This window comes from Notolepis coatsorum, assembly GCF_963971535.1.
Source record: "Notolepis coatsorum genome assembly, chromosome: 11".
NCBI classification, from domain to species: Eukaryota; Metazoa; Chordata; class Actinopteri; order Aulopiformes; family Paralepididae; genus Notolepis; species Notolepis coatsorum.
Window position 1 is genome coordinate 16,645,558 of NC_140175.1, and position 14,848 is coordinate 16,660,405.

General features: G+C 44.0%; 1 protein-coding gene across 1 annotated transcript in view; it reads right to left on the reverse strand.

The window, feature by feature from the left end:
- Positions 1-24: 24 nt before the first annotated feature.
- LOC311237490 (allograft inflammatory factor 1-like) overlaps positions 25-14,848 on the reverse strand; it is a 36,260-nt gene continuing 21,436 nt past the window's right edge. The window contains exon 6 of the mRNA XM_084325409.1: positions 25-3,946. Within this exon, the coding sequence (XP_084181535.1) occupies positions 3,859-3,946 (88 nt within the window). The 3' untranslated portion in view covers positions 25-3,858. The remainder of the gene's footprint in view (positions 3,947-14,848) is intronic.

Below are 14,848 nucleotides of genomic sequence, written 5' to 3' on the forward strand. Positions count from 1 at the left end.
GAAACCTCTCGAGAGCAGAAGGAGTCAGTGTAACAGAAAGAACGTTTTAATTCCTTTGGTGTCTGCAGAAGAAAGAACAGTGAGCATCGTAAAGATGGTTACAGAATACATTAAATGAACTACAATCTTTATTACACTGGGGAAAAAAATTACTCAAAATGGTGTACACCGGATTAAAACACCACAGCTAACCATTTCATCCATAGTGCGCGAGTTAGAGAGGAACGGTGAGAACGAAAAAAGAAAAAGATAAACAAACATCCGAGGCACAAATGAACAGAATTCACGGGACGATGAACCCAGTCGAGACGAGAGAAACAGAGATGGATGGATGTTAGAATAGAAGGAATAACAACTTAAAGATGAGAGAAAGAAAAACAAGAGATACAAAAAAATAAAAGGAATCAATGTTTGAGACGTAAGAAAATAAAAACATGACAGAATTAGACGACGCTTAACCAAACTAAACGACTCAAAGAGTTTGGAATGAAATTACTACAGAGGGGGAGAGAAATAGTGCGATAAGCAGCGATAAAGATGGCAAGATGAGGGCACACCGTCGCCAACCGATTCTCTTAACGGTCCGCCGTGTATTAGCCCCGCCCCCTTTACTCAGAAAGGTGTCTGGTACACAAGACTAAAACTAAACACATAAGTAACCCTAATAACATTTGATCAATATGATTAAAAAAAACACCATCAAAACTAGCTGTATTGAAGAGCTTTGTATATTACATATACAACGAACCCCCGCAGATTCTGAGGCTTTAGTCAAAACTGACTAATTATTGCAAGGGTGCATTGTGTTTTTTGGGATCAACAGAAAGCTCGGCTGGGTGATAAAACGATAACGATAATTATCACGATATATTTTTCCTCGATATATAATTTAAAAAACCAATAATTTTTTTTTCTTTTTGTATCGTGACCTGCACCATGGCAGCTTTAAAACCAGAGAATGACAATACTGACCAAATTGAGATTTATTTTTCTCTTGTCCATTTATTGAGTTTGCTTTCTAATTTAAAATACAGTTTGAACCCGTCTGTACACAGTAGGCTATGTGTGCTAGCAGAGCTAGTCTCCAGTCACGGTGCACGTGTGCAGTGGTTTGTCCACCAAAAAAGCGCCAAAAGATAGAAAAGAAACTAGCAGAGCCAGAACTGTTCAACTCCCCTGGAGCCACAGCCAGCAGAGAAGCCGGTTTACTTTCGCTTTCAAACCAGCTGCAGCCTGAGAACTATAGTGTGAGGGGCTCTAACACTAAAGATGGTGGCAACGACAAAGAATTGCTGCAAAAGAAACAAATACCTTTTTTTTTTTAATACTAATAAAATGATCTATAGTGATTTTTATCATGATAACATTTTTGGCCCAGCCCGCTCAGTCAAAGGCTGGTGGGGGAAAATACAAGCTGCTGCTGATGATATGGTATAAAATTTAATTACCATTTTTTTCCTGGGAAAGCTAGACAAATGCTCAGTGCTGCCACCACTGGTCACCAATAAGATCAGCACCTTGACCCGACAGGTCCACAGTGATAGTAATGTGTTTTTATTGGCGACCAGTGGTGGCAGCACAGAGAGTTCGTCAAGCTTTCCCAGAAAACCACAGAAGGCCAGAAATGAACATCTCAAACTGGATTTAAACAATGACTTGGGAGAGAAAAGGCTACTTTTATACTGCGTTTTTTCAGCAGTGGCTTGTTTTTCACCCCACCAGCCTCAGTTGAGACTCTGAGCTTTCAGTTGATCCCTTCAAAGTTGCAATAATTAAGTCACTTTTGACTAAACCCTCAGAATCTGCGGCGTTTCATTATCGAGCTTTCTATACACATACAAAGCTCGTCAATTAGAGCTACATCAAAACTACATCAAAAACTATCTTCCCAAATACCAAACAACTCGATTTCATGGTACTGGAGGGAGTAAAGCTAAAAAGGATTCTTAATATCGAACACTCCCTCCTACGTCTAATAATGTTCTACAGTAACTCTGCATGTATAGGCACTTGGAAAGAATATGATTACATACGTACATAAAACTACACGTAATGTTCTTGAGTTCTGTGTGCCTTAAGAAAATGAAAATAAAACAACATCCGTAACTAACATGACGGGCTGAACCTCATTATAAACCCTGTTCCACCTTAGTTGTTGAAGGTTAAATTTGCGCAAATGTTGGTCAACAACATCCCACGCTATTGCCCCACATCAAGCCCCGCCCTCTTTTCTCGATCCGCCCAATCGCAACTGTTAAAGCGACACTTTTGACCGGAGGATCAAGGAAAAGAGGGCGGAGCTCGAGGCGGGTCAAGTGCGCCGGGACGCCGTATCCATCCCCCCCACAGTCGACCCTGAGCCCCAACTCTGGTCAACACGCCTCCATGCCAACGTGGGTATATTATTCACCAGGCAGTACAGAGATCTGACCTCGGATCAGTCTGGTCAACATGCCTCCATGCCAGCGTGGGTATATTATTCACCAGGCAGTACGGAGATCTGACCTCGGATCAGTCTGGTCAACACGCCTCCATGCCAGCGTGGGTATATTATTCACCAGGCAGTACAGAGATCTGACCTCGGATCAGTCTGGTCAACACGCCTCCATGCCAGCGTGCCGTGGGTATATATTATTCACCAGGCAGTACAGAGATCTGACCTCGGATCAGTCTGGTTAACACACATCCATGCCAGCGTGGGTATATATATTATTCACCAGGCAGTACGGAGATCTGATCTCGGATCAGTCTCTCCGGATCGTTGACTAATTTAAATGGGTCACGGTGACCTGGTTCCTGATTCCAGATCAGGTCCTCCCCAGAGAAGCCAGGAGGATGACTGTGTGGGCCCCGCGGAAAACTGGGGTGGGCCTTTTTAATCTCTGGCGCCTGATCTGAAGTGAGACGAGGACTTGAGCTTAGAGCCTGGCACAGATCCATGAGAGATGTTTCACATCGGTGTAAAAAAAGGTATTGTTAAAAACTGTGCTCTTTTTTCTTTTTCTTCTCCTTGTGCTTCGCCAAAAAAAGCATGCCGTTTTCACACGATTAAAATACCAAATCCATTACAGTAAGTGGGACATTTGGTGGCAGGTGAGAGGAATGGGGGGAGGGGGGTTTGCTGCGTGAGGGATTTCCACTTACTTTAGGAGGGGATCAAAAGCGAACATATTTCCCTTAAACCATAACCACGAAACCCTTAATACAATATTTAAATCCATCAACCAGATTACACTTTTTGCAAAAAATCCACCTATGCTACATTTCATGGGGGTGAAAACAAGACAAATGATATGGTTCACACACAGTCAAACATCGCTCGGGTGTGTCGTCGTAGGCTCCACCTCTCCTCCAGATAACACGACTACGCTTTTGCACAAACAACACTGTAGGAAATCACAAACATCACATGATCCTCACATAACTGGTCCCAGGCAAATACAACACCGCTGATATCCGATCAGAGAACGACTCACTTCCACAGTTATCGCCGGGGTTAACAACGAGTGTGAACGCTAATTAAAAATAAAACGCAGCTTCTCATAATCATCGTCAATATAAATATATACATGTATGTGTACTCGTCATATAAAAAAAGCTAAATCTGCCTTAACAGTATTTTTTTCTTTTCTTTTCACAGCAAATATATAACGTTAGGAGACTCTTCTTTTCCGAGAGCAGGCGGCGGGCCCCCTTTTCTCCAGACGCCCCCGCCACGGTTCTCTTGGCGTCCCGAGATTAGACTCTTGGTAAGGCTATATACACATGTCCCCTTGGTGGTGGGGCCAGGGGACAGTCCCCATGTCCCAGTGGTTATCTGGTGGCTCACATCTGAGGGGGGGGGGGGGGGGGGGGGGCTTACGGCAGGCTGGAAATGTCCCGCTTGGGCGGGGGTCCTGCTGGCTTACAGCCGGCGCCGTTGGCCTTGTCCTCAAAGACCAATACTCTGGGGAGAAAGAGAGAGAGAGAGAGAGAGGGGTGGACGTTAGTGTTAAACTTAGGGCTGCACGATTAATCGTTTTTTAATCGAAATCGCGATTTGGAATGATGCAATTATCAAATCGCCAAGCCTGCAATTAAAAAAAAAATATATATATTTTTTTTTAATTTAACCAGGAAGTCCCATTGAGATACACCATCTCCTTTGCAAGGTAGACCTGGCCAAGATGACAGCAATAACATTTGCAATACATCACACAGCAATAAAATGTGCGATACATCACACAAGAACATAATAAATGTGCATGTATACAATACATCACATGTAAACACAAAGCAGAATAGTCTACATGATAGTAAAAGTGTATAATACAGGGTAATACAGTAATTTTGCAGTTGGGACCCGACTACAGAAAGCAGCAACATTCTTCTTGTAATTTTTTTTTTTAAATATGTTATAATCACATCGCAAATCGCAATCGCAATATCTGTCAGAATAATCGCAATTAGATTATTTCCCAAAATCGTGCAGCCCTAGTGGACGTTAGTGTTAAACTGTACGTTTTGCATGTGTAATTCTTCCGGGCCTTGAGGACGTACCAGAGTTAAGTGTCTAGACTAGGTTGAGCAGTGAAGTCAAGAGGGGGGTAATCATGGTGGTTTTTTAGTGGCCGTATGTCCAGGGTGGGAAATGAACCCGGTGCATTTTGGCTGTGGCTGGTAAGTTTGTCTAATCTGCCAGACATGTTGGCAGGTTACACCGTTTAGAGGCTGTATATTCCAAAAAAAAATCATTGGCAAGTAAAAACAGTGACTGATGGATTTGGAGATTTCCCAGCTACAATGGCAGATGGTGAAGAGAAGTTAATTTCCTATCCTGTCTCCTCTCCACATATAAAGTACTCTGTCTCCTCTCCACATATAAAGTACTCTGTCTCCTCTCCACATATAAAGTACCCTGTCTCCTCTCCACATATAAAGTACTCTGTCTCCTCTCCACATATAAAGTACTCTGTCTCCTCTCCACATATAAAGTATTCTGTCTCCTCTCTACATATAAAGTACTCTGTCTCCTCTCCACATATAAAGTACTCTGTCTCCTCTCCACATATAAAGTACTCTGTCTCCTCTCCACATATAAAGTACCCTGTCTCCTCTCCACATATAAAGTACCCTGTCTCCTCTCCACATATAAAGTACTCTGTCTCCTCTCCACATATAAAGTACCCTGTCTCCTCTCCACATATAAAGTACTCTGTCTCCTCTCTACATATAAAGTATTCTGTCTCCTCTCCACATATAAAGTACTCTGTATCCTCTCCACATATAAAGTACACTGTCTCCTCTCCACATATAAAGTACTCTGTCTCCTCTCCACATATAAAGTACTCTGTATCCTCTCCACATATAAAGTACACTGTCTCCTCTCCACATATAAAGTACTCTGTATCCTCTCCACATATAAAGTACTCTGTCTCCTCTCCACATATAAAGTACTCTGTCTCCTCTCCACATATAAAGTACCCTGTCTCCTCTCCACATATAAAGTACTCTGTCTCCTCTCCACATATAAAGTACTCTGTCTCCTCTCTACATATAAAGTATTCTGTCTCCTCTCCACATATAAAGTACTCTGTATCCTCTCCACATATAAAGTATTCTGTATCCTCTCCACATATAAAGTACCCTGTCTCCTCTCCACATATAAAGTACTCTGTCTCCTCTCCACATATAAAGTACCCTGTCTCCTCTCCACATATAAAGTACCCTGTCTCCTCTCCACATATAAAGTACTCTGTCTCCTCTCCACATATAAAGTATTCTGTATCCTCTCCACATATAAAGTACCCTGTCTCCTCTCCACATATAAAGTACTCTGTCTCCTCTCCACATATAAAGTATTCTGTATCCTCTCCACATATAAAGTACCCTGTCTCCTCTCCACATATAAAGTACTCTGTCTCCTCTCCACATATAAAGTACCCTGTCTCCTCTCCACATATAAAGTACTCTGTCTCCTCTCCACATATAAAGTACTCTGTCTCCTCTCCACATATAAAGTACTCTGTCTCCTCTCCACATATAAAGTACCCCGTCTCCTCTCCACATATAAAGTACCCTGTCTCCTCTCCACATATAAAGTACCCTGTATCCTCTCCACATATAAAGTACCCTGTCTCCTCTCTACATATAAAGTACTCTGTCTCCTCTCCACATATAAAGTACTTGTCTCCTCTCCACATATAAAGTACTCTGTCTCCTCTCCACATATAAAGTACTTGTCTCCTCTCCACATATAAAGTACTCTGTCTCCTCTCCACATATAAAGTACCCTGTATCCTCTCCACATATAAAGTATCCTGCCTCCTCTCCACATATAAAGTACCCTGTCTCCTCTCCACATATAAAGTACCCTGTCTCCTCTCCACATATAAAGTACTCTGTATCCTCTCCACATATAAAGTATTCTGTATCCTCTCCACATATAAAGTACTCTGTCTCCTCTCCACATATAAAGTACCCTGTATCCTCTCCACATATATAAAGTACCCTGTCTCCTCTCTACATATAAAGTACTCTGTCTCCTCTCCACATATAAAGTACTCTGTCTCCTCTCCACATATAAAGTATCCTGTCTCCTCTCCACATATAAAGTACCCTCTCTCCTCTCCACATATAAAGTACCCTGTATCCTCTCCACATATAAAGTACCCTGTATCCTCTCCACATATAAAGTACTCTGTCTCCTCTCCACATATAAAGTATTCTGTCTCCTCTCCACATATAAAGTACTCTGTACCCTCTCTACATATAAAGTACCCTGTCTCCTCTCCACATATAAAGTATTCTGTCTCCTCTCCACATATAAAGTATCCTGTATCCTCTCCACATATAAAGTACCCCGTCTCCTCTCCACATATAAAGTACTCTGTCTCCTCTCCACATATAAAGTACTCGGTCTCCTCTCTACATATAAAGTACTCCGTCTCCTCTCCACATATAAAGTACCCTGTATCCTCTCCACATATAAAGTACCCTGTATCCTCTCCACATATAAAGTATTCTGTCTCCTCTCCACATATAAAGTACTCTGTCTCCTCTCCACATATAAAGTACCCTGTATCCTCTCCACATATAAAGTACCCTGTCTCCTCTCCACATATAAAGTACTCTGTCTCCTCTCCACATATAAAGTACTCTGTCTCCTCTCCACATATAAAGTACTCCGTCTCCTCTCTACATATAAAGTACTCTGTCTCCTCTCCACATATAAAGTACTCTGTCTCCTCTCCACATATAAAGTACCCCGTCTCCTCTCCACATATAAAGTACCCTGTCTCCTCTCCACATATAAAGTACCCTGTCTCCTCTCCACATATAAAGTACCCTGTCTCCTCTCCACATATAAAGTACCCCGTCTCCTCTCCACATATAAAATACCCTGTCTCCTCTCCACATATAAAGTACCCTGTCTCCTCTCCACATATAAAGTATTCTGTCTCCTCTCCACATATAAAGTACTCTGTCTCCTCTCCACATATAAAGTACCCTGTCTCCTCTCCACATATAAAGTATTCTGTCTCCTCTCCACATATAAAGTACTCTGTCTCCTCTCCACATATAAAGTACCCTGTCTCCTCTCCACATATAAAGTACCCTCTCCACATATAAAGTACTCTGTCTCCTCTCCACATATAAAGTACCCTGTCTCCTCTCCACATATAAAGTACCCTGTCTCCTCTCCACATATAAAGTACTCTGTCTCCTCTCCACATATAAAGTACTCTGTCTCCTCTCCACATATAAAGTACTCTGTCTCCTCTCCACATATAAAGTACCCTGTCTCCTCTCCACATATAAAGTACTCGGTCTCCTCTCCACATATAAAGTACTCTGTCTCCTCTCCACATATAAAGTACTCTGTCTCCTCTCCACATATAAAGTACCCTGTCTCCTCTCCACATATAAAGTACCCTGTCTCCTCTCCACATATAAAGTACCCTGTCTCCTCTCCACATATAAAGTACTCTGTCTCCTCTCCACATATAAAGTATCCTGTCTCCTCTCCACATATAAAGTACCCTGTCTCCTCTCCACATATAAAGTATTCTGTCTCCTCTCCACATATAAAGTACTCTGTCTCCTCTCCACATATAAAGTATCCTGTCTCCTCTCCACATATAAAGTACTCTGTCTCCTCTCCACATATAAAGTATCCTGTCTCCTCTCCACATATAAAGTACCCTGTCTCCTCTCCACATATAAAGTACCCTGTATCCTCTCTACATATAAAGTACTCGGTCTCCTCTCCACATATAAAGTACCCCGTATACTGCAATACCAAAGCCTGTTCAAATACTAGTAGCAACAGACAAACTGGTGTTCAGTTCTAGTATAAGGACACCTAATATATTATCTGCTCATATTTGCCTACATTATTGTATCAGTATTTGGCATCGGCTACATTGCTTATGATGAGTATTACGATGAATCCAAGACAAACAAGTTGTAATTGTGGGGGACATGGAGGGAAGGGAGAGAATGGAGGGGGGTGGAGGAGCAGAGGGGGGAGAGGAAAGGGGGAGAGGAAAGGGGGAGGGAAGAAGACAGAGACGTCTAAGTGCAGCTGAGGACTGGTAGGAAAGCCGAGAAACGAGGGGATGAGTAGGGGAAGAGAGGAGGATGAAAGAGAAGAGGATGAAAGAGAAGAGGAGGACTGAAGTGTTAAATTAGTGAACAGCAGGACAACAGAATCTTTGTTTTGTGTACAGGTAACGGAAAGGGGTGTGTGCGAGTGAATGTATATAGGTGTGTAAATTTTTTTTTTTTTACATTATATATTTTTATTTTCAGTTTTTCATTTGTATGTTTATTTTATTACTGGATACTGCTCCAACCAGAGACAGGGGGGGGGGGGGGGTATGCAGAGATGACAGGAAAAAGCTGATGACAAACATAGAATACTGAAGAATGTAACTGCATAATAACGCACAGGGAGATAGTATAGCAAAATAAAAAGGACAAAATGGTAAAAAAGGGACAAGAGTTCAAAGATATGAAACCAGTGGGAAGGAGGACAAGCTGCTGGTGGAGTGTAGCAGTATGACCTGAGCCCGGGGCTGAATAACAACAACACGGGTGAAACACAAAGGCAGTGGAGAAGAATAGCACTGAGAAGACAAGTGAGTGAGGGAGCAAGCAGGAGCTATTTTTACAGCCACATGTCCGTCTTTACTTTCCTATTCTGGAAAACCTCTGCAAAGCTCCTCTAAGCCCATTAGGAGATGACACAGTGACTCAAACACTGGCTCCTGTCTCTGGGGAAACCACCACTCCCAATCCCTTCCTGCATGCACTGCTGGCTACCGTCTTTATTCCACATCGCTGGCTAGTGGCTACCATCTTTATTCCACATCGCTGGCTAGTGGCTACAGTCTTTATTCCACATCGCTGGCTAATGGCTACCGTCTTTATTCCTATTCCACATCGCTGGCTAATGGCTACCGTCTTTATTCCACATCGCTGGCTAGTGGCTACCGTCTTTATTCCACATCGCTGGCTAGTGGCTACCGTCTTTATTCCACATCGCTGGCTAGTGGCTACCATCTTTATTCCACATCGCTGGCTAGTGGCTACCGTCTTTATTCCACATCGCTGGCTAGTGGCTACCGTCTTTATTCCACATCGCTGGCTAGTGGCTACCATCTTTATTCCACATCGCTGGCTAGTGGCTACAGTCTTTATTCCACATCGCTGGCTAGTGGCTACAGTCTTTATTCCACATCGCTGGCTAGTGGCTACAGTCTTTATTCCACATCGCTGGCTAGTGGCTACAGTCTTTATTCCACATCGCTGGCTAGTGGCTAGTCTTTATTCCACATCGCTGGCTAGTGGCTACAGACTGCTAGAATGGTGGGTCTTCTCTGGACAATCGTCAAATCGGACCATGGTTCTAATATGACCAGGATAAGCTCCCAGTTCAGTCAATCCAATTAGGAAGTTGTTATGTCTCGCCTCGACCACTGCTCGCTGGTCTACAGACCACCACCACCACCACCACCAAGCCTCTTCAACTCATCCAGAACGCAGCCGCCAGTTTGATCTCCAACCTACCAAAATCAGCCCATGTTACCCCACTTCTCAGGGACCTGCACTGGCTCCCCATCGCCACATAAATCCGCTTCAAGGTCCTCGACCTAGCATATCGTGCGGCGAAGGGAACGCCCGCCTACCTCCGGTCAATGGTCTCTAACTACACACCCTCAAGACACTAACCTTCTTACTGTCCTATACTACCATGCACTCCTCCTACTATACTAATATGTCTTATGTCTATGCACTCAATACTGCAGCACCCAAGTTTCAACACTGTTTGATGAACATTGTTACTGAGCTGAAAGAGTTGTGCCCTTCCTGCTCACTTGTCGTACAGAACTTGTAAGTCGCTTTGGATAAAAGAGTCAGCTAAATGACAAAATGTAAATGTTATGTCCAATCTAATGGAGAGAATAAATGCTGTGTGTGCTTTTGACACATTCTGTGGTCAGCCTAATCCTCCTTATGGAGACAGACTGGAACAGATCTGCCAGTTCCCATCTGCTCAAAGACGACATCTGACTGAACGTTGTCCAATTCACCGATCAATGCGGCAAGACGAGTCATCATCTAAACCCTCAGTGCAAGTGATTTACTGAACATGTCCCTCAATTCTATACAAGAGCTTTGGAATGTAAGCAAAGACGTGAGAAAAGGTTTACATTGAAGTCCATGAGGCTTGAGACCGTTGCGTTTAGGTATGCATTCAATCATGCTTGCATAACACGCTTGCCGTATTGGCCCATTCGAGTGTTTAGTCCGAGTCTAAAATGGAAAACCCAGGAAACCAAAAAAGGCCAGAACTTTGCCCCTCTCACGGACCCAACCTAATTGCAGAGACTGCCCCAAATTATTTTCCTGTAATTACTGTGAAATCAATTGTCCCCCGTGCCAGAAACCCTGAACAACAACAACACCGCACCGGAGAGCCCATTCTGTGTCCCCACCCTCACCCTGTCCCTCTCCCTCCATCCCTCCCTCGCTCCCCGGAGAAAAACACAACACAAGAGGACCGTTGTAAATCTCTGTAGCCCAGTTGGAAGGCATCCAGAGTCATGCATACATTAAGGGCTGGAGTGGCTTTGAGAGAGAAAGTGGCCCAAACCACTCAGAGAAAGGAGCTATATAAAACCCCATTTAAATGTACTCTAAAAAAAACAGAGAAACGTGTGTCGTCAGCTATGTTTGCTAAGTGATTTTGGAGGGAACTTTCGAAATGTTGCAGAAAAACAAGAATGCGAGGTAGTAGGGGGCTGGGCAATTAATCAAAGTTGCAATTTCCATTACAATGTTTTGCTTCCCACGATCATGAAAACAAGATAATACGATTATTGTGCCGCATAGCTCTCATTTTGTTTTGCGGTGTAAAAGCAGCGTACCCTTCCTTCACAGCGGTGCGCTCCGCCCCCCCCCCCCCCCCCCTCAAGGCCAAACAGTAGTTTCAGCTCGTACTGAGAGGGAGGAGGGAGACGGTTATTTTGAACCGTCATATGAAGTTCTCAAATCAATGAGTAATCGTGTTTAATAAATCGTGATTTCACTATCAATCAAAGCTACAGTAACTGCGATTGTGATATTTTTTTTCCATAATCCAGGAGCCCTCTCAGCCCTGTGAGGTAGGTACGTTACTTTCCATCAGTTGGGTTGAGGAAAAATAAACATTCTACTTGAGCACGGAACGTAGCCATGTCAGAAAACAATACATAGCCTACATTGAAAAAAGGTCCGTCTAGATTAATCTACTATTGAGCAGGTTATTTTGTGTCGGATCATATTAGAATTTATTTGTTGTTTTCTGAAGCAAGATGAAGACGGGGAAACTCAATATTCTGAGGCACAGACCAACGGCACTGGGAGCAATTCTAACGGCGGAGGGCGTGGTGTCAATTTGATATCATTACATGAAGGTATTATGCCATGAGATGGGCATGACGGGCACCACGGTTATCCGGTGATCAGAAGGTTCCAAGTTCGATTCCCGCTCCTCCTGGCAGTGTGTCAAAGTGTCCTTGAGCAAGACACTTAACCCCTAACTGCTCCTGATGAGCAGGGTGGCACCTTGCATGGTCAACTCCACCGGAGGTGTGTGAATGTAATGTTCTTAAACATTCAAACTGTGATAATATGAAGAAAAGAAAACTATTTAATATTTTTTAAGAGTTGTTTTGATCACAAGTGCCGCAAGCCGAATTTCCGGTCGATAATAATGTGAGAAACAAATTAAACTAACAAAACTGTCTTGTTTAACTGTGCACAATATGACAATAATAAACAATCTTGAATCTTTGAAATTGTAAAGTGCTTTGGCGAAAAGAAAACGCTATATAAATGCAGTCCATTTACCATTTTATATCTCTGTGACTAAATATTATAATAATCTCGGTTAAAAGAAACAATAATGATTACAGACCCTGTTCCCCAACCACTACAACGCACGCACTTGTTTGGCTTTCCTGGGAGCCTGAATAATAGGACATTAACCTTTTGAACGACTAGCCAGCGAGCGTCACACGCCACGGTGTCACGTCATAATTGGTCCCCCCTCGCCTCACCTCAGCGCCGCGCTCTCATCAATAACCAAGCAGTTTAAACGGTTGACAAGTTTCAAACCCTTGGGAGTGACGCTGGACAATAGACTTCAACTTCGACCAACACACTAATGACACCCAAAAGAGGAGCCCACCAGAGACGGTCGGTCAGTCATCCGTAAGCTTAAAGGAACACGCCAACATTTTGGGAAATTGGCTTATCGTCTTCTCCAGAGAGACAAGATGATAAGATACCAGTTTCCTCTCTGTGCGTTCAGTAGAAGGCTATCTGGCTGCACGTTAGCCTAGCTTAGCACAATGAATGGAAGTGGACAGTGCCGGTTAGCCTAGGCATTGTCCAACTAACACCTCTCCCGAAGGCTAACCGGCACTGTCCGCTTCCATTCATTGTGCTAAGCTAGGCTAACGTGCAGCCAGATAGCTTTCTACTGAACGCACAGAGAGGAAGCTGGTATCTTATCATCTTGTCTCTCTGGAGAAGACGATAAGCCAATTTCCCAAAATGTTGGCGTGTTCCTTTAAAGGACTCCATGTTGCCCCCCGTCTCACCCTATCGTTGTACCGGGGCATTATAGCATTATTCAGCCCATCCTACTGTACTGTTCCACCCGTTTCTTTAACATACTATCCGTTACTAACAGACACCACTGTCAGGAGAATTGGTCTCCACACAGACAATCTCAATGAAATAGACCTCATGAAACTTTACAACCACAAACTAGAGACACCGGGTAATTCAGAGAATGTATGACTTTCCTATAGGCTTATTGACGTAATCTCCAGAAGGAGTTGAGAAATCTCCAGAACAGAAGTGCTCGCCATCTAAAATCGCTGGAAAATGCAATTCTTACAGAAATGGCCAAATGTCACCAAATCACAGCATGAATTTTCCTCTTATCATATTGATCACGCGGTGGTGCCGGGGATGCGCAAACCGCCGCACCGTCCCAGATCGCATTGCGGTTGCGTCGTGATCCGATGACCAGCCACGCCGTGCTCCCTCCCCACCCGAGGTGGTCCGGCTTGCGTTGCGATAGGAATTCTACACGGTCCGACCGCTATGTGGATATGAGCGCTTTAGAGAGATGAGGGAGGGTGGGGGTGGAGGGGGGGGAGGTAGGCTACTGCGGTGTAACCAAAGCCAAGAGTGTAGAATTCGGATCGGCGAGTCCGACGCCGCGTGCGACGTATATTCACGACAGTGTTCCTCAAGGTTTTGGTGTCTTTTTTTTGTATCTACTTTTTCTCCCATTTTCTATTTTTCTCCCATCCCAATTTCGTATCATCCAATTCTACTCTCCCCTGTCTCGAACGCTGTTAGGCCATGCCTCCCACAAGCCGGCTGCAATGTGGACTAAGCCTTGCATCACGTGTCCCCTCCGGTACTCGAGGAGGCAGCAGTCGCATCTTTTCACCTGCACAGCGCAATATCTCAGCGTCGGGGGTCTGCGTTTGGAGGGCACGCCGCCCCCGTCGCTTCCCGATTCTGCTGCGCAGGCGCACCAACCGACCTGTAGTAGTCGCTGTCCACAACGTCCGATCCCCACCCATCAGCTTCCCACCCCCTAATACTGCCAATTGTATTAGTATGAACGACCAGCCAAGCTGATAGCAATGCGGAGAGCTGGGCTCGAACCCAGTGTCTCCTGCATTGGTGGTGAGCGCCTTGCCCACTGCACCACCTAAGGTTTTGGTGTCTTAATGTGGACTTCTGACCATGTTCATCAATTCTCGAGTGGTCAAAGGTGTCAACAGTTGTGTAACAAATGGCATCAACCCAGAAATCGCCACAACAGCTTATGAACATGGGAATGGCCGTCATATACGCTTTGATCACCATATTCTAAGCCCATATACGCTCTCTAAACCTTCAAACTTGTAATGGTCGCCTAACCAAAGAACCCAATGTTTATCAACGATTTAGGACTAGAAAAAACGGACGAGCAGTGTGAGCTCAAATGAACCCTTAGGGTCCCAGCTTTCAGATGATGTCACCACTTCTATGTGGCGTCTACTGTTGACCTGCTATCTGCCCCTAATGATCCCCTAGCCCCCCCCCCCTCCCAAAAAAAGACAAAAGATGGGTTTACGTGAGTCTCAGCAGCCCGATCTCGCTTAAAATATGTAAATATTTATATATATATATATATATATTTACATTTCGTATCAGCAAAAGTCCCCAAAAACGCAGCACAATCAAGTGGGGGAGTTTTTATTGGACCTTCGCCAATATGAAACGTAAATATATTACCGGTACTTATATA